At 40.7% G+C, this 22,981-nt stretch overlaps 1 protein-coding gene across 6 annotated transcripts in view; it reads left to right on the top strand.

Annotated features, from left to right (window-relative positions):
* The window catches only part of LOC117403532 (rhotekin-like), a 128,191-nt gene extending 108,072 nt beyond the window's left edge, over positions 1-20,119 (top strand). For 4 of the 6 annotated variants that reach the window (XM_058986147.1, XM_058986139.1, XM_058986143.1 and 1 more), the window contains 2 exons: positions 9,341-9,445; positions 19,302-20,119. In XM_058986147.1, the coding sequence (XP_058842130.1) occupies positions 9,341-9,445; positions 19,302-19,756 (560 nt within the window). In that variant the 3' untranslated portion in view covers positions 19,757-20,119. Of the gene's footprint in view, positions 1-9,340; positions 9,446-12,308; positions 12,382-12,861; positions 14,643-15,713; positions 15,814-19,301 lie in introns of those variants that run through there. The other 2 variants (XM_058986155.1, XM_058986160.1) reach the window with 2 other exon arrangements.
* The last annotated feature ends 2,862 nt before the right edge of the window (positions 20,120-22,981 follow it).

The following is a 22,981-nucleotide window of genomic DNA, read 5'->3' as shown; positions in this document are numbered from 1 at the left end:
TTGCGAAGCCAATTTTTGAATGCATTTTCTTTGCACCATTCGTTGCTAAAACAGCAAAAATACTTTTTCTTTTTCACTGTGTTACTGTTCGAATGCCCCTCACTACCATTCATGATTTTTTTAACTGTTAACTAAATAGCTGTTGTAATTTTTCTAACGCTCTGCAACAGCCACGCGATGATAGTACTACCGGTTTACATTACGTATTGTAGCGTTTCAGGGGAACAAACTAGATCCAGACTACCGCAGCAAAATCTCATTCAGATATTTATTCATTTAACGTTAGGACTGCTGCTTTGTGTGCTGCCCCACACAAAGACCTCTCCTGGAAACACAACATGCAAACAACACAACACTTTACTGCTTTACATTTTTACACACATAAACATTGCATATTTAGCGGTAACCATTAACAACATTGAAAAACCCAAACCAAATTTGAGTACATTTTTACTAATTTTGTCTCCTTTTACCGGCACACAACTGGTAGTGCCGTAGTTTTACCGTATATTAATAATATTTGTTAATATTTATTGGGGGGGGGGGGGGAATTTGCCCTGACAGATGGCTATAAAATAATTTGACTGTACAAACAGGCTTTTCAGGCTCAGAAATTTGTAAAAAAAAAAAAAGCAGTAGACCAGGTTAATCGCTTCAGAAATGGCATTGATTTATTACAGCGTTACTCATCACCACAGCTACTTGTCTCAGGTAAGATTAGCCTCTAACCTACCATGATATAGCTACTATTTTTCTGGCTTGCAAGTTCGGTTGCTAGAAATATCCAGAGCACTATACTGTGTATACTGCATGATTATTGATTTGTCCCGAGATCTGGTGGTATTGTGTTAAACTGTATTACAGTATACTGCAGTTTTGATAGACCTAGGCTGACTGAGAAATATGTCCAGGTCTGTGGAAAAGGTGGCAGCCCTGCGATAGGAGAGCTGCCCGAACTGATTATGTAATTATTGGGATGGAGCTCTCTACAGAAATCAGATGAGGGGCATTGGGGTTGATCGGGCTGATGTACCATTCAAAGTGAAACAAGTGAAGAAGCAGCTGCTTGGATTTGTGAAGATTGCTGCTTTTCTTAAGCCCAGGGGACACTAGTCTACATGTTGCTAGAAAAATGTAGAAAGGGATACTTTTTTGTAGAAAGTGACGTACAAGCTACACGTTTCAGGCAACTTTGTTGCAAGCAACTGTATCAAAGGACTGTTGATTTTGTCGAAGCAACATTACGTCATAGAATAAATCAGCCAATGAAAGAGATGTCAAAAGTCATGTGACTAGCTGCTTTGGTGGCGAAAAAAACGGTGTGAGATATTGTGAGGGAGATCTCTTTATCGATTTTTTTCAGGGTGATTTTTTTTTTCATTTTTTTTTTTTTTTTGGTGGTATAGGCAAGTAAGTAAGTGTTAACCGGTCCATTCCTGGCAGTGAATGATCAGTTTGTCAGTTATGCAACGAGATGTAGTTTAAGGGGAGCGGCATTAAAGTCAACACACAGTGTGGTAACAGTGCGTTACGTTTAAGTTCCAAGTTGTATTTTCAGTGTCATTTTGTCTCAAATAAAGGCTTTCATTTGATTATACTTTATAGTATTGGATAAAGTGAGCCCTACTTTTTGTTTAAAGCCGTTTGCACATTGCAGTTCAGCACATGCAACACTTGCAAATATTGATCCACAGTTAGCGATATCTGATTTGTAGAAGACTAAAACAAATTGTCCCCTGGCATAATTGGGAGTTCTTTTCAAAATAATATAATAAAAAAAATTATAACAGTCACATTTCAACTTCTCTCTATTTACAATATATATATATATATATATATAAGAATAAAGTTTATTATATTGAAAAACAATGCTGGTAAATGATGTGGACACTAAAAAACACAAATAAGCTTTTTGATATGAAATCTCATCTCTGTATTGTCTTCTCTGTGTCATCAGCATCCTGTCTACAATTTCTCCATACTGTAGAACAGTGTCCCCTGAAATCTGAAGCAACAATGTAGAAGCAACAGATTTCATTCTACGTCTTCTAGCAACATGTCCCCATGGTCTTAGACTGTGTGGAGAACAGCAATCCACACCAATCCCAGCAGCTGTTTCTTCACTTGTTTTGCTCTGAATGGTGAATCAGCCCGATCAACACCAACGCCCCTCAATCTGAATAATGGAATAAGCAGTTCTTGCACCTCTGTTGGTCTCCACGAATGCTTAGACCTGTTAACATATTTATATTAAAGACCATGTGCAGCATATTGTTAAGTGTGAAAGAAATTCCAAAGCAAATTAAATTGAAATAAAAAGGGTCCCGGGTCCCCAGACTGCAGGACAGTCCAGTTCTTTGGCAGTGTTATTGTTTATACAGTCTGTCTCCGAGTGTGACCACTGAAGTAATATTCTCAATAAAACAGGTGCTATTCACGGTGTGCGTGCTGCCTGAACAACTTGCAATTTGCAAAAATTTAAAAAAAAAAACCTGTAGCGCAACATTTTTTTACTAAAGCATTTTTTGCATTTCTACCACCACTTAAGTTATTGAGACGCGAAATCCTAACTGCCGTGTACAAATGTCTTTCCTCATTCCTCCGTGTTTACTGGGCTGCTTTTGATATTTCCTGAAGGAGGAGAGTGGCAAAGTGGCATGCAGTGGTCAAACAACGGCAGCAGTGTTCACGGGCCAAACAGTTTCTTTAATTTTTTTCACGGTTTGGCACCGTTAATTAATAATGCTGGCAACTGCACAGCCAAACAATACAGGGTTTCAGTCCTGAAATAATAATACACAAAGGCAATGTGCAGGCAGGCTCCTTGTCCTTTTGCTGTGCTCCCGTGCTGGTGCTGAATACACAGTTAAGTGTGACTGGTGCAGTGTTTGTAATCCCGGTGGATGCTGGCTTAACAGCGACAGGTCCCGGTTTGCTTAGCCGTCTAATAATTACAAATAAACAGTTAATAACAAACACAAATACAAAACACTCACGGTTTTAACCTCTCTGCACATTCCAGAAACCGGTAATGATGCTTCATATCTGCTACTGTATGTTTTACACACCATTAGATCAGAGATGCCATACCTGTTCCATTATGCCCCTGGGGGTACGTTGTTGTTGCTTTCAAAACACCCCTCTGTCCAGTATTTAATCTGCTGTCGAGGGGCTTTACAACTGAGAGAGCCCTGGCTCCAGGTGACTTGATTCGGAACCAACAGAACCTACACTGTATGGACGACTGTAGAGACCAGCACCCTGAGGACTCGCAGCACCAGCAGTACAGAGGCACAGGGGGCGAGCAGGTCTGTGTTTATCATCCCAGAGCTAGACCATTTGCATTTTGTTTTTTGCACTGTGTTAAGATGACCACATACTGCAGGATGGTACAGTTGGTATGCTGTGTCTGTATATCAGTTTGTACAGTACCTCAGTTTGCCCTGCAGCACAGTATGAAGCCAAATCATTTTTCAGCACAAATGCAGAAGTTGGGACCTGACGGAGTATCAGCTATGTGGATCGGTAGATTCACCGATGATAAGCCAAATGCTGAATTCCTTGGCAGAATCTGATGTTACCCTTCACTTTGGTGTATTACATGTGGCTGTGGGCCTTGGAGATACCGCCAAAGAAAACACATGCCTTTCTGTGGCAGCGTCAAAGCCTAGTATCTCAGTGATCATTTGAAGATTAGAAGAGCGGACTTCAGATATGCAGGGTTTCATAAACACTGCATGGTAAATGTGGCTGTGACCTGGTGTGACGTTTTGTGTTTCTGTAGTATCGAGACAGTAAAACTTCAAACTATTGTCTTCACATTTTAACACGCAGCCATTTTACTTCCATTTAGTTTTTTGTTTCCAAACTGTTCTATCCGAGTTCCACTCCCCTTGTATTTTGTCCCCAGGGATTCTTTGTTTTTGTTCACATTTTCTCGTTTGATGTGTAACCGCTTATATTCTGTTCCAGGAAGCCCTTTACAGTTCACACTCACTGAGAATTATCAGCTGCAGTGATTTTAAAAGCCTCTTTGGAACTTCTCCAGCACAGCATATTCCACAGTCTGAGATAACATTCTGCAGTCTGTTCACACCTTTCCAGATTACAACCGCCAGCAGAGCACGCTGACGGATGCTTTTATAAACATTTTATTACACGTATCTTTGTTTTTTACGTACTTGTTTTGTCAAAATTAGTAAATGATACCATTCGACAGAAACAAATATTTTATTTTTTTCAGGGATGGAATAAGACTCCTATTGCCGCAGTGTATAGGTATTATTATTGTTATTATTATTATTATTATTATTATTATTATTATTATTATTTATTTCTTAGCAGACGCCCTTATCCAGGGCGACTACAATTGTTACAAGATATCACATTATACATTATTTCACATTATTTTTACATACAATTACCCATTTATACAGTTGGGTTTTTACTAAAGCAATCTAGGTAAAGTACCTTGCTCAAGGGTACAACAGCAGTGTCCCCCACTGGGGATTGAACCCATGACCCTCCAGTCAAGAGTCCAGAGCCCTAACCACTACTCCACACTGCTGCCCAGGTAACAGGCATGTGTGCCTTCTTAAACCAGGAATGGATCAAAGTGCTCTGCAATGGGAGCCAGACCAGCTCCCTAGCTCCGTTGGAGTGCAAAAGTCAGTGCAGCTCTCCCTGTGACTTCCAGCCAAGAACTTGGTGCAAACAGAACTCACTTGCTCACGCACACACTCAATCACACACACGTACATCTGCATAGCTGAGAGGAAGCATTGTTTATGGTTGCATTGTTTGTCTGAAATTTGTTATCAGGCAAATTACCGTAGACAGCTTTAAGGAATGAAGGAAATATGTGTGACCTGAAACTATTCCACATATTACTGAACAGTGGGGAGGACTGAACTGTTTCACGACTGGGGGTGATGGATAAAAGTGTTATATTATACAAAAATACAAACAATTTTAGCTGTAAAGCTGTTCCTGAATACAGTCTTTGTTTTGTGATTTATAGTAAGTTGATATGTCATGTGTAAGGTGTCTCGGCTTCACTTCACCGTCCCCTCACCCAAACTGTAAAGATGGTATCTCTTCTACAATAAAGAGCACATCCCCCCTTTGTTTTCAAAGTGTACACTGCACTGAAATCTGTAAACACAATAAATACTTTTGAAGACAAGGGAGCATTGTAGAAGAATAAGGAAACCGAGCAAACGGGAAGTTTCTGTATAAACAAGTATAGGAAGTAGGTTACTGAAAAGAGGTATTGAGAATAATATTGAGTCTGAAAGAGAGAAAACAGGAAGGTGCTAATGAAATCGCAGGCTAAACTTATAAGAAATTAACGAGTCGGTTTGATTAACCTGTACCTCGCTGGGATAAGCCACAGCTCGATTTTATGGGAGCGTTGTATTACTGGTATGTGTAAATGGTGATATGGGAGTCTTTTTTCCAGCCATGTTTTTCATCAGTTGTATTATCAAAGACTGTAAGTGAACAGGGGTTCACACTGTCAAGTGTATTGCCACTTCTCCCCTGCGAACCTAAACACTGGATGTTCCCAAGCTGCTGATCCCTGCAGAGTGGCAGGTCTCCCTCTGCACTCGTGAGACTCCTGACCAGTACGGTGAGACAGGCCAGCTTCCTATTATTATTATTATTTATTTCTTAGCCAACGCCCATATCCAGGGCGACTTACAATTGTTACAAGATATCACATTATTTTTACATACAATTACCCATTTATACAGTTGGGTTTTTACTGGAGCAATCTAGGTAAAGTACCTTGCTCAAGGGTACAGCAGCAGTGTCCCCCACCGGGGATTGAACCCACGACCCTCCGGTCAAGAGTCCAGAGCCCTAACCACTACTCCACACACCTAACCGTGTTGGAGTGCAAAACTCAGTGCAGCTCTCCCTGTGAGTTCCCAGCTCACTGCAGAACCTCAAAGTAGGTGATTCTCCAGCGCTGTAAAATGCTCCTATAAAATCCAGGTGTGTCTTGTCAGGGATAACTTGACCACACCGACCCCTAGATAAGTAGGCAAGCATTTCAGTTTATGAGTTCAGGGGGGTGGTGTTAAGTTTGTATGCCTCACTGTGTGATCCAGGTGTATTGTGACCCATTAAATGGAGGGTTTGTACTCTCTCCAATTCCAGGAATATTACTTTTCCTGCCTGTTTTAATATCCTGTTATACTGCGTTTTGTTTTGTGTTTGAATGCTCTGCTGCTCTTTCTGCTTATAACAGACAAGATACATAAAGCAGATATTAACCAGTTCAACAGGTAAGACATGTAGTGGATTATGAATGTGAGGAGGCGGAAGAAGGGGAATTGCCAGGAATAGATCCAGCTTGTTCCAATGAATAATGCAGCTGTACTTGTGAGAAGATATTAACAACCCCTTTTCTATCAACTTCACATTTTCAGACAATGACTGAATTGTAAATGATTGTGGTGCCATATTGTCATTATTGTCACCTGTCTTTTAACCAATGTTTGATTATGAAGGTGAAGGTGTATTTGGGAATTTGATGCAAATACATTGTGATTGTTAAAATAAGGGGTGGTCTGTTGTATTGTGCATTGTTTATTTTGCAAAACCATCTAACAGGAACTCCTGTAATATGAGTTAGATGTGTTTCTAAATACGGGTTTGGTGAAGGAATTTTGGGCTGATTTTCTTCTTATCTTGTGGGGCGTTGGCAAAGTGTTGCTGTCCAGAGACAACTCTCTTCTAAGTTACTAGTGATATCTGGTGTTCCTCCCCAGTTGAGAAAGTCTCTCATTATAAGCTCCTGGGGGGTTGGGTATCTGATAACTTGCTCTGGGCACACCATGCTGATTATGTGTGTGACAAAGCAAGAAAGAATTTGGGTTTTTTGTTCGTCCCTTTAGAGAGGCCCCTCCAAATGTTGTTTTGCATCTTTACAAGAGTTTGGTAAGACCTATTTTAGAGTCCCACTGTTTTGTCTGGGACCCATTTAAAAAATACAATACTAAGAAGCTTGAGTCTGCAAAAATGTGCTTGTAGGATTGTATTGAATGACTTGAATTGGGATTGTACTTATGACAACCTTCTTAGTCGCTCTTCTCTTAAACCATTTTATTCTACCTCTGTGTCAGTCTGTGCTGGTAAAAGACCTGGGCTGAGAGGTCTCCACAGAGCTGCTCTGACCATCAGTCCTTATCTCTTCAGTTGTGTCGTTATTCTTTCTTTGGAACAGCCTTGGGGTTCTGGAATGCTCTTCCGGGATCCATTGTGTCATTGTCAAGCCTCTCCGGGTTTAAAACTGCTGTTCAGCATCATCTGCGTTTTGAGGTGAACTTGTTTTAGTTGTAATGAAAGTTAAATATAAATATAATAATGTTGTATTGTGTATTTAGGTCTCTCTTTGTATTAGTGCTGCACTATTGAGATGTACCTGTGCTGGCCCTGTGGGCATAAAGTGAGTAAACTAAACTAAACAGGAACTCCTGTAATATGAGTTTAGGTGTGTTAGCAGTGCAAATATTTTAAGATGTAATTTCAAACAAACTGGTTTTTTTTTCCCTACGGTGATTTCTTCAAATGCTTTGAATAAATGAGCAGAAATAAGTGGGCTTCCCAAACCACCTTGTCCGAAGGCTGAGGCTCCCATCACTTTAAACGTCCTGACTGAACTCCCCCAGCTTTAGTGAGACAGGCTGTTCGTTTGTACCCGTAGAAGTACCACTGCTTTCATTTTTCAATAGTTTCTCTACTCAGTTGTACAAGGAGTGTAAATGCAACATTATTCTTACAATCACCCCTTTTTGTTGTCTAATTGTACATGCTGTTAGCGCGGGCACCAGCTGACTACATTGAAATAACCCCAAGCACCTAACAGCAGTATTCATTTAAATGAATTGATTCCCTGCTCAGGGTCGTGTTTGTACAGTGCCTTGCGAAAGTATTCGGCCCCCTTGAACTTTGCGACCTTTTGCCACATTTCAGGCTTCAAACATAAAGATATGAAACTGTAATTTTTTGTGAAGAATCAACAACAAGTGGGACACAATCATGAAGTGGAACGAAATTTATTGGATATTTCAATCTTTTTTAACAAATAAAAAACTGAAAAATTGGGCGTGCAAAATTATTCAGCCCCCTTAGGTTAATACTTTGTAGCGCCACCTTTTGCTGCGATTACAGCTGTAAGTCGCTTGGGGTATGTCTCTATCAGTTTTGCACATCGAGAGACTGAAATTTTTGCCCATTCCTCCTTGCAAAACAGCTCGAGCTCAGTGAGGTTGGATGGAGAGCATTTGTGAACAGCAGTTTTCAGTTCTTTCCACAGATTCTCGATTGGATTCAGGTCTGGACTTTGACTTGGCCATTCTAACACCTGGATATGTTTATTTGTGAACCATTCCATTGTAGATTTTGCTTTATGTTTTGGATCATTGTCTTGTTGGAAGACAAATCTCTGTCCCAGTCTCAGGTCTTTTGCAGACTCCATCAGGTTTTCTTCCAGAATGGTCCTGTATTTGGCTCCATCCATCTTCCCATCAATTTTAACCATCTTCCCTGTCCCTGCTGAAGAAAAGCAGGCCCAAACCATGATGCTGCCACCACCATGTTTGACAGTGAGATTTGCAGTGGTCTGATACTCCTTCCATTTCAATATTATCGCTTGCACAGTGCTCCTTGGGAAGTTTAAAGCTTGGGAAATCTTTTTGTATCCAAATCCGGCTTTAAACTTCTCCACAACAGTATCTCGGACCTGCCTGGTGTGTTCCTTGTTCTTCATGATGCTCTCTGCGCTTTAAACGGACCTCTGAGAGTATCACAGTGCAGGTGCATTTATACGGAGACTTGATTACACACAGGTGGATTCTATTTATCATCATTAGTCATTTAGGTCAACATTGGATCATTCAGAGATCCTCACTGAACTTCTGGAGAGAGTTTGCTGCACTGAAAGTAAAGGGGCTGAATAATTTTGCACGCCCAATTTTTCAGTTTTTTATTTGTTAAAAAAGTTTGAAATATCCAATAAATTTCGTTCCACTTCATGATTGTGTCCCACTTGTTGTTGATTCTTCACAAAAAATTACAGTTTCATATCTTTATGTTTGAAGCCTGAAATGTGGCAAAAGGTCGCAAAGTTCAAGGGGGCTGAATACTTTCGCAAGGCACTGTATGTGCTACAGCCCCTTGAAACCAGCTTGCAGCCCCCCAGGAGTTTCCTGACAACCAAAAACAGTGACATGGGGACAGGATTTATAATTCAGATTAATGATGTATTCAGTTCAGTTTGCTTGCTGATCCTTGTCTGCACCCTGACTAATGAATGTTCTGCCTCCTGCAGGTCTGTGGAAGCAGTGCTGCGATGACCTCATGAAGATTGAGATGCCTTTGCCACGGAAACCCCCGGCAACGATATCCAAGCAGGGCTCCCTGTACCACGAGATGGGTAAGGATTCCGGTAGTCAGTAAAGACATGGGTTTGAGACTGGCTTCTTTGGCTCTAGAAGCATGAAATGCATGCTCAGTGTGAGCTGCTTCAGCTGCTTGCAGCAGAATTTTGAGAGATCTCGGATCAAATCACTTTTTCATATTCAGTCCTGACGAGTGAGTATTGCGCTTATTCAAATACAAATGACGCCACGCTGCTCAACAATTATTATACATTCCCGGGGGGGTGGGGGGTGCATTGTGGGACACCAACTCTGTGAAGGACTAAATACACACAAACAGATTGATCAAATAACAAAGAGTAGCGCTGGTGTTGCTGGGGCTGCAGTAGAGCAACCGGTTCTGTTCAAAGCCTTTAAATGCAGGATGTAACAGAGTCCTTGTCACCAGAACAGCCTGGCAACTCCCATTCAAGTGGAATAGCTCAAAGAAAAACTACTGGACACATTTATAAGCCCCTTAAATCACATTTCTGGGTTGTTTATTTCAGGTTTGGTAACTTTACTGTGTGCCTTTTCATCCTTTCTGAAAACAGTTTTGCTTTACAATTTGCAGTAAAGAGCTTTGAGAATGTAGAGGAGCCCAATGTCTTTGAGAAGGTTATGCTTGGAGAGCGAGTGGAGCGAGGACTTCTCATGCAGTAGTCCTGAAGTTGTGTGGTGCTGAATTGCCATTAAGCCAGCTCTCTCGCTCTCGCTCTCTCTCTCTCTCTCTCTCTCTCTCTCTCTCTCTCTCTCTCTCTCTCTCTCTCTCTCTCTCTCTCTCTCTCTCTCTCTCTCTCTCTCTCTCAAAGTTTAGCATCACCAAGAATGTTAGGATTGAGACATAATTAAAACAAAATATATAATTTAGATATTTTATTTAACATTATGTAATCAAATAAACTACCGGAAGTCATAATAGTGGTTCAGTATTCCATGTTAGATTTTGAAATGGCACATTTTTCAATGGAAGCTTATATGGAAAACGACAAAGCGGTATGTAATTCAATATGTTAACGTAACATTATTCAGCAGGTTTCATTCGACTTTATGAAGCTAAATTTGTTCATTCTATTGGGTGATGCAAAACCTTTGTCCATAGCTGTACACGCTCCCAGAAAGGTATGCAGATGACAGAGGGTTATTTGTGTTGTATATAATTCTATATAATTATATCTATATATATAATTATATATAATTATATACTTTTAATGTTTTTATTTATACAGGAATTTAACCCATTGAAACCTAGCTCTATATATATCTATCTATATAATTATATGTGCAAATGAGGTTTTGGTGTGAGTATTTAACATTTTATTCTGACCTTTGGAATGAGCGAAGCAGGGCGGCTCCAATGCAATGAGTGTGTCATAATGAGCTGCAGGGAGAAAGCCTGTCCTGTTGAGCTTTGAACCATTGTGTTGTATTACTGAGGGGATTTTAAAAGAACAACATCAATTCACCCCCTCCACTCCCCTGAAATACTGATCAAATGCTGTAGGTCGACTAGTCGCCTCTTAAAAAGAATACCATATTACTTTGAATTACCACCACCCTTGAATAAGCGGCGCACTCAGATGTCAGATTTGTAAGAGACGCTGTCCTCGAATAAACGCAGCTCTCAATAATGAAACATGTACATTTTTTCCTCTACCCCAGCGCAAATTAATGCAGCACTTAATAAAGAAATGCATACAAAACACAATATGTCAAAACATTACAAATAGAAACAAAATGAATTGAATAAACTTGAATAAAATGTATTTAAAAGAATACACACTGGAGCATACTGTAAAGTAGGGTTGGAACAATGATCGGTTTTCGTGATATTATCGATAATGTTTTTGCATCGATAATGTTATTATGGATAATCATATTGTCGTCCGTTAGCCGATACGCTTGTGTGTAACAGGAGCTCTGCACTGAAGCAGTAAGCAGCACTGAACTGTCTGTGTGAGGCGCAAGCCGTGATCTGTGTGCGCTGCACAGTGGGAAGAAGTAAGATTCACTGAGTAAAGGTGAACGTTTGAAGCCAATGGTGATGGCAACTGCAGAAAACCCCAAACCTCCAGAAAAGATTTAAAAAAAAAAAACCAGCATCAGTCCTGTGTGTCAGTTTTTTGGACAGAGAGTGATCCGCAAGGTAATAAGCTTGTCCGTAGGAAAACAATACCATGCACAGGGAATGCCACTAATCTCTTCACCCAGCTAAGAGATTACCATCCAGATTCATGTTCACATATTTCTGCAAGACCAAAATATGATGGAGGCAGAGTAAAATCTAAATCTGAGCAGAGAAGCTCAAACACAACATGAACTGAGTTTCTGGAACGTAAATCTAAATATAGCACGGATCACCCGAAACACTGTGAAATTACAAATGCCATCGCCTGTTTCATGATGTTGAAACCTGGATTTCAACATCTGATAAACACATTGGACAACAGATGTGAGATTCCATCGAGAAAATACTTCAGTGGTGCGCACATAGTCTCCCGTTTGAGGGAGGAATTGGATGGACTTATTATTTATTCTCCTGTAGTAGCGACCTGTGGACAAGCAGGGACAACGATGCACGCATGTCATTTACCTGTCATTGTGTTAATAAAGATTGGCTGTTAAAATCAAAGTGCTTAGGGCTCGTACCAATGGTAACGGATCACACTGCAAACGGTATTGCTGAAGCAGTTTGTAACGTCTTGGATCAGTGGGGCCAGAAAACAGGAGCAACTATGTGAAGGCGTTTCAGGGTATGGAGGTTCAAAGGCTGAGTTGTTTCGGCCACAATTTTGATTCAGCAGTAAACCATGGACTTAAGATTGACTCGGTACAGAGAGCTGTTTGAGTGTGCAGTCTTGTCGTTGCTCGTTTTCATAGAAGCTGGAAGAAGAAACGAGATCTGAAGAAGGAGCAATAGAAACCGGTGCTTCCAGACCATAAGTTGATACATGTAAGTATTGATTTTAAACAGTATGCTTGCTTTTAACTTTAAGTAATGGTTTCATTTTCATCCAAAATTTTGCACTGGCAAAGCAGGACTGGTTTCTAACATTAAAACACAATTATTGGTACTTGTAAAATAAAAATATGTAGCTCACTGTAAATTCAATTATTTTGCCTATTTAACATGTTGACAGTTTACATGCTCTAAATGTAATTGCAATTATCTCAATGCAAAAACCTCTTGGCAAGAGTTTAATATTAGACTAAAATTCTTTTTTTTCAGTTGTTTCTTTATTTTAAACTACAGCCATGAGTACAGTACTAAATACTGCAGCATTGTTTTTATTTTATAAATTACATTGCTACTAAGTCTAAAGTCATGTATCTCAATTAGATAATTACCATAAACAGAAACACTTGTATTAAAATCTTACATATTTAAATGTGTGGTGTGTTTTTGATTAAAAGGGTTTTGATATTTTTGCAGGATGTTCCTACCAGATGGGGATAAACTGCATCAATGGTCATCAGATTTACTGAGCAGCAGAAGGCAATCTCTGCCACCCTGGCACAGGACCGCAAAAACTGGCATTTAATGCCAGATGATAGATCAATTACAGTCTTGGAAGATATAGCACAAGTGATGGAATCACTACTGGAGTTTACAGACTCTCTCAGTGGAGAAGAACATGTAACCATATCTGTCTGCTTCTGCAGCACTTGCATAGGGATATTCTGGACGTGAATGCTGACCAAGACCGAGAAATGGTTAAGCAGCTCAAGCGTACCATATCAGAGGACTTGCAGTCTCGGTACTCAGCTGAAGGAGTGAAAGCGTTTGTGAGCGTGTGCTCATTTCTGGATCCCCGTTTTAGACAGGAGCATCTTGAAAATAAGGCTGCTACTCTTGCAGCAGTTAAGCAGAAAGCTGTGGAAGTGGCCAAAGTGGCTTTTAATGGATCTGGTGGATCTCGCCTGGCCCAGGGTGAGGAAGAGGCAGTCTCTTTGGATCCTGGAGTTCAGGACAGCCGTAGTGAAAGCAGCACCCACACTTTGCTTACCTCAAGAAAAAAGGAAAACCAAGGATGGCTTAACCTCACATTTGAAACAGGCAGTCAAACTCAAGAAGAGAAAACCCCAGCTACCTGCAAGAAACCTGACTGTGTCAGAAACTGTTCAGCGTGAGATTCTCGATTATTTCAGCTTACCTGAAAGTGATATCCAGGTTGATCCACTAAACTGGTGGAAGATGCATAGCCAGTCATTTCCACATATTCCCACTTTAGCTTGATCTGTGTTCTCCAGCCACGAGCGCTCCGTCTGAAAGGCTGTCCAGTGGATGTGGATTGACAGTGACCCCGCAATGTAATCGACGTCATTTTTGAATCGCAATTTATAATTTATGGAATTTCTTTTTTTTTTTTTTTTAGAATAAGTAGCCTATATTTCAAAAGTTGAAAAGCTACCAAACAAACAAATTTGGTTGTATTCTTTTTGCTTTTTTGTAACATTGTTTCATAACTTTTATTAAAGATGCTGGTCTTTGAAAATTGTCTAGTTGTATTTCTTCTAAACTCGTAGAGGCAGTTGTCATGTTGCTCAAGTATATATAGCTTTAAATTTGATAAATTCCAAGACCTTTTACGTATGTTATTTATTCAGCCGATAATGATGATTATCGTGATAATTTACAGCCAGTAATCGATAACTGAAAATGTTATTATCGTCCAACCCTACTGTAAAGTTTATGGAACCCAAACAAAAGGTAGGTACACAGCACTATGTACTGATACTGGTGCAGGAGTAAATACAGCAGCACTAAAATAAATATATATATATAATCGGTAGATTCATCCATGCACATTTTTAATAAAGGTAATGATATAGTGGCTGTCCGGCATAGTAATACTAAAAAATCAGTAGAATCTAAAAAAATATATAAGTACTGGTGATGCTAAACATACAGCTGTGCTTACAGAAATGAGTGTTCCAGGGCTGAAAAGATAGACGACAGCATTTAGCTGTGACATATAGAACACATCGAGATGGGGCATGGTTTTACATTTGTTTGTATGATAATTGCATGTATTGATTCATTAATACATCAGCAATTGGATGTATAGCCTAATACAAGAGAGAACAATAATACCGTACCTGGACACTATTGTATTGTTAAGAAGGATTCGCATCGGCAGCACAGTAGCTTTTCGATTTGCTGTCCCTGTACATTCAGTAACAGTATACAGTAGTACTTTTCAGAATATATTCCAAAGCTGTATTGCAGTGCAATGCCTATATGCTCTGCATTAACCCTTTGAAATTATTTTTATTATTATTATTTATTTATTTGCAGACGCCTTTATCCAGGGCATATAATAGCAACTGATGATGGCAACCAGGCTTTTTCTTCGCATGAGTCATGAGATGTCCTCATACTTCCTGTTTTCTGTGCATAGCATTTCAGTTTTGCTTGTCAACGAGACAAAGATGCTCATTGATCATGAAAAGGGAGCTTCACCCACCCCTTCCAGGAATTACTTTATTTTTTTAGGTTTTTGTGCTTACCCAGTTGCTGTAACTTCTAAAATCCTTGTACAGTGAATTGGATAAAGGCGTCTGTTAAATAAACAAATAATAATGTATGAACGGAGTTCAGGTGCAAAGGAATGCTGTCACTGCTGCATACAACAGGCCAATGTTCTGGGGGGGGACTGTTTCTAAAAGCTGCCAGCACACACAGGGTTAAAAGTACAGCTTAAAATCCTTATTTTAAGATGAAGGCCACATTTTCCAAGAATCCTTGTGGTGAAATATAATTCCTGAAAAGATGCCCTCCAACAAAACCAAACCCCTTAAAACGCTTGAGGCTATATCTTAAAGCATTTACTCCAGTCTTTAATGAACTCCTGTTTTTTAAGAGGTCAAATAATTTTACAAAACTGTAAGTTCCGTTCAGCACTCTCAATGTGTTTGGTTTCTCATTTTGTAACTTGATTTTCTCCCCTTTCCAAAATCAAGAGTTAATTAAAGAATGGAGGAAATGCTTTGAAAACATGATCCATTGTGTCTTGTTTGTTTCTGGGCGTCTGTGTGTCTTTTCCTATTGAATGATTTACTTTCTTCACATAAAACGCATGTTGTGTATATTACTACTGCGCCAATAACACAGCACCTTCTCTGGGCTTTGCTATCTGAACACTGTTCTGGAAATCTAGTATTGTCTGTTTCTCTGTACTGGTAACTGAGTGCTTCCTCTAACGCAATGACTCTTGGCTCTGTGTCTGTCTCTCTCTCTTTCCCGCTCCTGCCTACCTCTTTCCCCTGTCTCCCCCTCCCCAGCCCCTCCTCTCCCTGCCTCCTCCTGCGAAGGCTTACTGCTGCAGGATAACGCCGTGTCGGCTGAGATCCGGGCTCTGCTCTCCTCCTATTACAACGACAGGTGAAGTAACAGAACTCATCATCACAGCCACCCCATCCCATCGCCTGCTCCCCAGGCACAGGTCTGAGCAGCCCGTCCGCTCCATTTCCCTGCCCCAGGGCTCTGATCCACTGCAGTGCAATGGTCATGCTACTTTAGCTGTGTTATCTACATCTACGGGGGATAATTAGCAAACGGGTGAAATCTGCAAACGACACGAAGCTTGGGGGAGTGACTGACGCGCTTACAGACGGCCAGGAAATCCAAAAAGATTTAGACCGCTTACAGAACTGGGCAGAATTGTGGCAAATAAAATTCAGTGTCTCGTGTAACTACTCTCGTGTAATGGAAATCAGTGTCAACAAACGTAAAGTGTTACACGCCAGACATGAAAATGTAAGACCCAAATACAAAATGGGGGTGTGACAGGATGACATCACAGCCCAGGCTGTTGAGTATCAGGAGGTAGACCCAGAAACAGAAGATGAAAGCTTGAATGTGCTATTGCACCTTTTAATTAAACAAATAAACAACAACAAACGGTACAAACACTAACAAAACCACACCAGTCAAAATAAAAGGTATGACAAAAACTCATGAAAATATAGACTAAACAGACACCACAGACCACGGACACTGACCTTTACCATAAACACAGACATTAATTCTCAACACTAACTAACTAACTAAGCTAACACCTGTGATCACCTTATTTATACACCTGTGGCTGGAGACTTCATTAATTATTTAATCACTTATTCAATGCATGGCTCCAGCCACATTCCCACATGTTTTTAATGTGAGGATTTTAACTCCCTCCCTGCCACCTAATAATCCCCCCCCCCCCCACACACACACACACATGCTTCGGAATGTGTTTTTGTCATGGAGAGTTGAACTGAAAGGGAATCTCAGTCGAGTACAATATGTACAGGTGAATCTAACCGTCACGGACACTGTCACTTTAGATAAGAAGAATAAATACCACAGGGGTGTCGTCACTGTTTTTTGGACACATTCTTGTCTGGGCTCAGTAGCATCACGGTCAGTGACTGGGGGGTGGATGCAGTCCACTCACTTTTTGGTGAAATGCCTTTTTTCACACTCCACCTTCATTGTTAATTATCTTGACTAGTCCCCTGTTTTATTTCTCAATACTTCATCGTTTAATGTTCCCGATGAAACTTTCCCTTTCATTGCATCTGCTTGCACGCTCTGTGGCTAAACAGTACAGTGCGGGAACGGAAATCGACGTGATAACTGGATTTTAGAGAGCGATTGCTTTTGAGTTTTTTAAAAGCTCGTAACACCTGTTGATTCAGTTGAGACATTTCTAAAATAAACAAAGTGAAAATGAGTATAATAGTTGACCTGACAAACTAAATGCTATCTGACAGACCCGATGAAACACAGCACCCAACAGGCACTGCCTATACCTCGTCGATCCTACGTTCCTGCCAAGATCTCTCATTTTCTGAAAATAATTGTGAAAGTGGTTTAAAAACAAGAACCTGAATGTCTTAGAATGGCCCAGTCAAAGCCCAGACCTCAATCTGATTGAGAATCTGTGGCAAGACTTGAAAATTGCTGTTCACCAACGGTCCCCATCCAACTTGACAGAGCTTGAGCAATTTTGCCAAGAAGAATGGGCAAAAATTGCAGGATCCAGATGTGCAAAGCTGGTAGAGACTTACCCAAAAAGACTCACAGCTGTAATTGCTGCCAAAGGTGCTTCTACCAAGTATTGACTCAGGGGGGTGAATACTTATGCAACCAACAAATGTCTTTTTTTTTTTGTTTAATTAACTTTTGTGTCGCAATAAAATATATTTTGCACCTTCAAAGTATTAAGTATGTTGTGTAAATCAAATGGTAAAAATCCCAATTAAATCCATTTTAATTCCAGGTTGTAACACTACAAAATGTGGAAAAGTCCAAGGGGGGTGAATACTTATGCAAGGCACTGTACATACGGTAAAAATACAGCAGCGTCTCTAACAGTAATTATGAATACGAGAATTAATTTGAACACAATGGTTATAAACACAGCACCCCCCTACACACACGTTACAAAATGCAGCAGCAGCTCCAGATTACTCTCACAATGACAATCCCTTTTGAAAAGATTGAATAAACCATTTGAGTTGGAGTTTGAGGATGATGAGTTTATTAGGTTAGAAAGCAGTACTGTATGAGTTTTGAATCGGTTAGCAATTAATCGCTATCAGTGTCAAAAAGGTGTTCTTTTAAGCGAAGCTCCTGTTCCTTGAGCCTGAGCATTTACAATGGGACGAATCAGCTTCACCACAAGGGTGTTCTCTTAGGAGGCGTTCCTGTACGCCCGGAATACTGTAATGGTGTTGCACACTGAATCCCTTACACCATCAGCGTCTGGTTACATGTAGCTTGTATTTCCATCACGGCCTAGCTATGTAGGCAGGGGGGCCTGCCCTGCATTGTGAGCATAATGTGCAATTTACACCATTGGATGTTTTTCCCTGGCACCCTAGAAAGTTTTCTGAAGTGTAGATGCATTTTTAACAGTGGATGTGGAAGTGAACTGGTGCTGTTCCTAAATGCTAATGTTGTCTTCTGATTATGTGTGGTGCTGGGTGGATTTGTTATTGGGTGTCCCTTCCCTACCGTGCCCTACACAATACAATCTAATGGATTGAATCAGTAGGATCATTTTATCTGAATAAAAACATTCTCTCAGCCTCCGAAGCTCTGAAATGATCACGTCATGGATATAAGTCTCTTCAATGGCGATGACAAGCCTTGTAATTAATTAGCCGCATAACCACGAAGGCGGATTTGTGTTAAATAATACACCCCGTCCCTTTACACAGGGAGTAGAGCACTGCATGTAGAGTTTCTGTTGTATCTGAAAGCACACGTTATTGAACTTATAAGAATATATTAAGACAGAAGATAGAACAATGTATCTTTAAGAAGTACTTCACACTACTTATTTACATATATCTAGAGAATCTGGTGTCAGATTGTGATGAAACATGGTAAGAGCATTCATTACCACAGGTTATTGAGAGTATCAGGCTCTGAAACGTAGAGGAGCTGGCTTACATTTCTGGTCATGTCCATCTACTTTTTCAAGTTACCAATGTCTCGAATTCTGTATTTTATTGCTGTGGCGGGGGATGTATGTTGACTTGTTTATCAACCAGTGCTCTGAAATGCATACACTTGAAACTAAAACAGCTTGTTTTTCTGTGGGTGAACCAGCCGGTTTATATATTGAATGTGCTGTATTTTCCTTCTATTAGTCAGAGTATTAGTGTAATAGCTTAACACTTAAAAGTTTGAAAATACAATTATTGTAATTGGTAGTTTGTGTGCCATTTAAAGCTTTGCCAAGTGCCACAGGGTGTACAGTATAGGAAGTTTAATTAGATGCCAGCAACAAATAGAATATCTTTTCAATGAGTAAAATTCCACTTCCAGAAGCATCCCTCCAACTCTGTGTGTAATCACTCTCTCTGCCCCTGCAGTTATTGATCCCTCCGACGATATTGGCACCGTCACGGACATCCTGACCAGACGGGTTCAGGACTTCGACGCTCGTCGCAACCTGGAGCCTCCCCCTCACTTGGTGGCGCTGTTTGACGGGCCCCACCATAGGCGCCACATCGTCCCCTCCTCCTCGGACAGTGACAGCGCCTACAGCACCAGCCCCTGCTCCCACCATCGGCCTTGGCGAGCACGCCCCCGCACCCTTTCCCTTGACGCCAAGCTGAGCAGCCTGAAGAGCCGGGGGCAGGCCTGCAGCGAGCCCCCCGCCCGCCCTCTCGTGGGGCTGTCCTGCACCAACTCCACCTCCACCTCCAGCAGCAGTTCCAGCGAGGGCAGCTCCACCCCCGAGTTTGACAGCGCCCCCTTCTCTCGGCCCTCGCCCGCCCGCCAGAGCCTGCGCAACCTCCGCGCCAAGCTGGACCCCAGGAGCTGACTGCAGACCCCGGTCTAGCCCCTCTGTGATCCAGGCTGGGGGTCTGAGCTATCCACATGACCACAGCCTGCCTGGTTTAGTGTGTGAGACTACCAGAACCACTCGCTTTCAGCCCCCCGCCCCGCGGCCGCGTTTGTTTTATTCACTGTGCTTTCAGCTACTGGATTGCAAATACCTCGTTTCCTGAAGGGCTACACTGCAAATATCAGGTTTTATTTTTTACTTTTTGTTATTTTAATTTTTTTTCTCATATTGCTATGATTTTAAATATGCAACTGAAATGACCTTCACCAAGCCAACATTGGGGATTTGGGAACACAACTGGAAGAAACGTCATTATGTTACATGATCATGAGGGGGGGGTGTCATAAAAATGAACCCTGACAGACGAGAGGAAAGTTCTTACCCCTGGGATCCATAACCCCACTGAAGCAACACACAGTACAAAAACCATGACCCGTTCGCTGTCCGATCCCCAAGATCATGCTCCAGATCCTTTTTTAACAGTGGGGTCTTTAATTTGCATCCGTCTTGTTTCCAGGGATTGGTGAGGTCAGGACTTCCCTGTAAACTGGCCCAGACCTGTAACCTTCCTGGGGTCTGTCCAATTGATCTAAATACTGAGCGGTTTAAACACCACCACTGTTTAAATATTGCATTACCTGTCAATTCACTTACACAAAAGTACATTTTTGTAGTTCCAGGCCAGGCATTGGCGTAGTCGCCACTAGGGTATGCATAGATGCCCAGTAGATTACGTGCATGTGAGTTGTGGTGGTCGTGCAGAATTGGGAGGTAAATGTTAATCGAAAGACATTCTGCCCTTCCTTAAATGCGCCTGAGTCGCTTTATATAATAAATTGGAATATGCCTTGGCTTTAACCTTCATATAGCCAGGATTTGCTTTATCACAGGAGAGAGGAGTGAGTAAACCCTTTATTCATTAAATGAGAAGCGGGTGAACTCCATTTTACCATCCACAGTTTTAGATCAGCTGGATAGACCCTCAAGTCTGCTCAAAAGGCTACTGTGTTTAAACACACACCCAGTCTGGCCACTGTTCTTAGTGGGACAACTGATTCAGGTTCTGGGTGTGGAGATGCAGGTCATGGTCTTGCCCAATCAACCTGTTAAAGGCAGGAGAGCTGGAGCACCAATCCGAACAGAGTCATATAGACATACAGCAGAGGAAGGGTATTCGTATAATATAAGAAGGTGGTGGAAAGCAAGGAGAAACCTAGAGGACACCATCCTGCCTTTTATTGTCATTTTCAGTTGGATCAGAAATGAGAGTGGGGGTAGCAGAGCAAAACAGAAGAAGATTGTTCCATTAAATATACTGCAAGAACAGTATGTGCAGTGTTCAAATAAGCCATGTAAATATCTGTATATGTGTACATCTTATATATCAGAAATATATATTACTTATTCTGTGTATAATCTTCATTTTTACATTCACTAATAACCATGGGTGCTACTCCTAATATTCGAACACTGGCTGTTAATTCACTTGTAACTTTGTTAAACAGGTCACGCCTTCAGTTTCCCCATTTTAAAAGACTAAAAAAAAGCTTTAAAAAATCTAATACAATAATAAAATACACATATGCTATAATGTTGTGTATATATTGAAAGCTCTTGTGTAACAGCAGTGCTGTGTGGTGCACTGCCGTTCTGGATTGTGTTCCCTGTCCGTGAGATGAGGTTAAAAGCGCATGTCCCGTATACAGTAGACGCTGCATGAAACAGCACATACCTGATATGTGGAATACTCCCATGGTTTCTACTCCTGACAAGCTTTGCTATGAGCTCAACCAGATATCTCGGTATAGGGAAGTGGTTATGTTGAAATGTATTTTCACAAGTTTAGCATTTATAGTGCCATTTGTTTTGACCTGTTTTTTGTGATTGAGGTATGTACTCCAATGCAGTGTTGTGTCCCTGCTTCTCTTATTTGAATTCTCACTATAAATCTGTGCCACTTGTTTGACGAGCTGAGTTTACTAAACAGGAAGTATTTAATGCTGAAACACAGCATAAGCCGCTGTAAAGTTTTGTAATTTAACTTTTTTTTGTGGAGAGCTTGTTAAAACTGTTTAGCATTATCGATTTTTCTTAAAGACCGCTATATTGATGTATAATTTTAACAGAAGAATACAGATCTGGCAACTGAACTGAAACAGGCAGGTGGAGCTCATTTTGTTAACTAGACATACATGTATGCATGACCAAAAAGATGCATCAGCAATAACATCATCAGAAATAAAAATGTAACATAAAATATTTAACTGGAAAAAAAATAAACCCAATAAAAATGCTTTGTGAACGTGGTATGTGGAGTCTTTCTGTGTCCTGCAGGGCAGATATTCCTGAATGGGGTAAAGCTTTCTTATCATGTTGTTCTGAACCAGTTTTAATCCGTCAGCCTCTACGTCCCCCAGTCAATGACCCATTGAATGAGTTGGTGTTTTTCACATCTTCTCTTTCACCAGCTTGCTGCCAGCTCTCTTATATGACCATGGTCACAGCAAGGCAGATGGCATGTACTGCCAGAACAGCATTGCCTTTATAAAATGCAGGAGATTATAAATAAACCAGACACCATTTCCCCTGAATGGCAGTGGGGAGGGTGTCTAGTGCCTCGTTCAGCCGGCCAGGTGGTGGGCCCTCAAACCAAGCGAGTTTGAGGCCAAACAATGAATCTGTATCATACTCCATAATCATCAATAAAAATATCACTATTCACAAATTCTGTGTCTTGTTGGTCCTGAATTAATGGACTTCCAGTATTTACTGTGATGAATATGAAAATTATTTCAAACACCTGGCAGCATGCTAGCTCTTTGCATGGGACCGCATAGATACAGGATAAACTGACCATATTGAAATGCTTTGTTTTCTGTTAGACAATGGAATCAAGCTGCCTATAAACTGTACGAATCAGGGAAACTCAAACTAAAATGAAAGGATTTAAAATAATAAATGTTTTATCTCCATTGTGTCTGTGTGTGTGTGTCCTTAATGTTGTTATTTCAGAGATACTAATCATATGACAATGTGTTCATTCACTGTGTGTTCTTTTGAATGTCATGCCAACAAAGTCTGATTTATCATACTGATCCTAATCAAAACTAATCCAACCTGATTCAACTGTGTAATTTGGTCTAGTCATTTACAGTAGTTACATAGCTTTATGTGCACTTTGTTGCTAGCCTAGTATCAATT

Source organism: Acipenser ruthenus, chromosome 2 (genome assembly GCF_902713425.1).
Source record: "Acipenser ruthenus chromosome 2, fAciRut3.2 maternal haplotype, whole genome shotgun sequence".
Taxonomy (NCBI): Eukaryota; Metazoa; Chordata; class Actinopteri; order Acipenseriformes; family Acipenseridae; genus Acipenser; species Acipenser ruthenus.
This window is presented reverse-complemented; position numbering and strand designations above follow the sequence as displayed.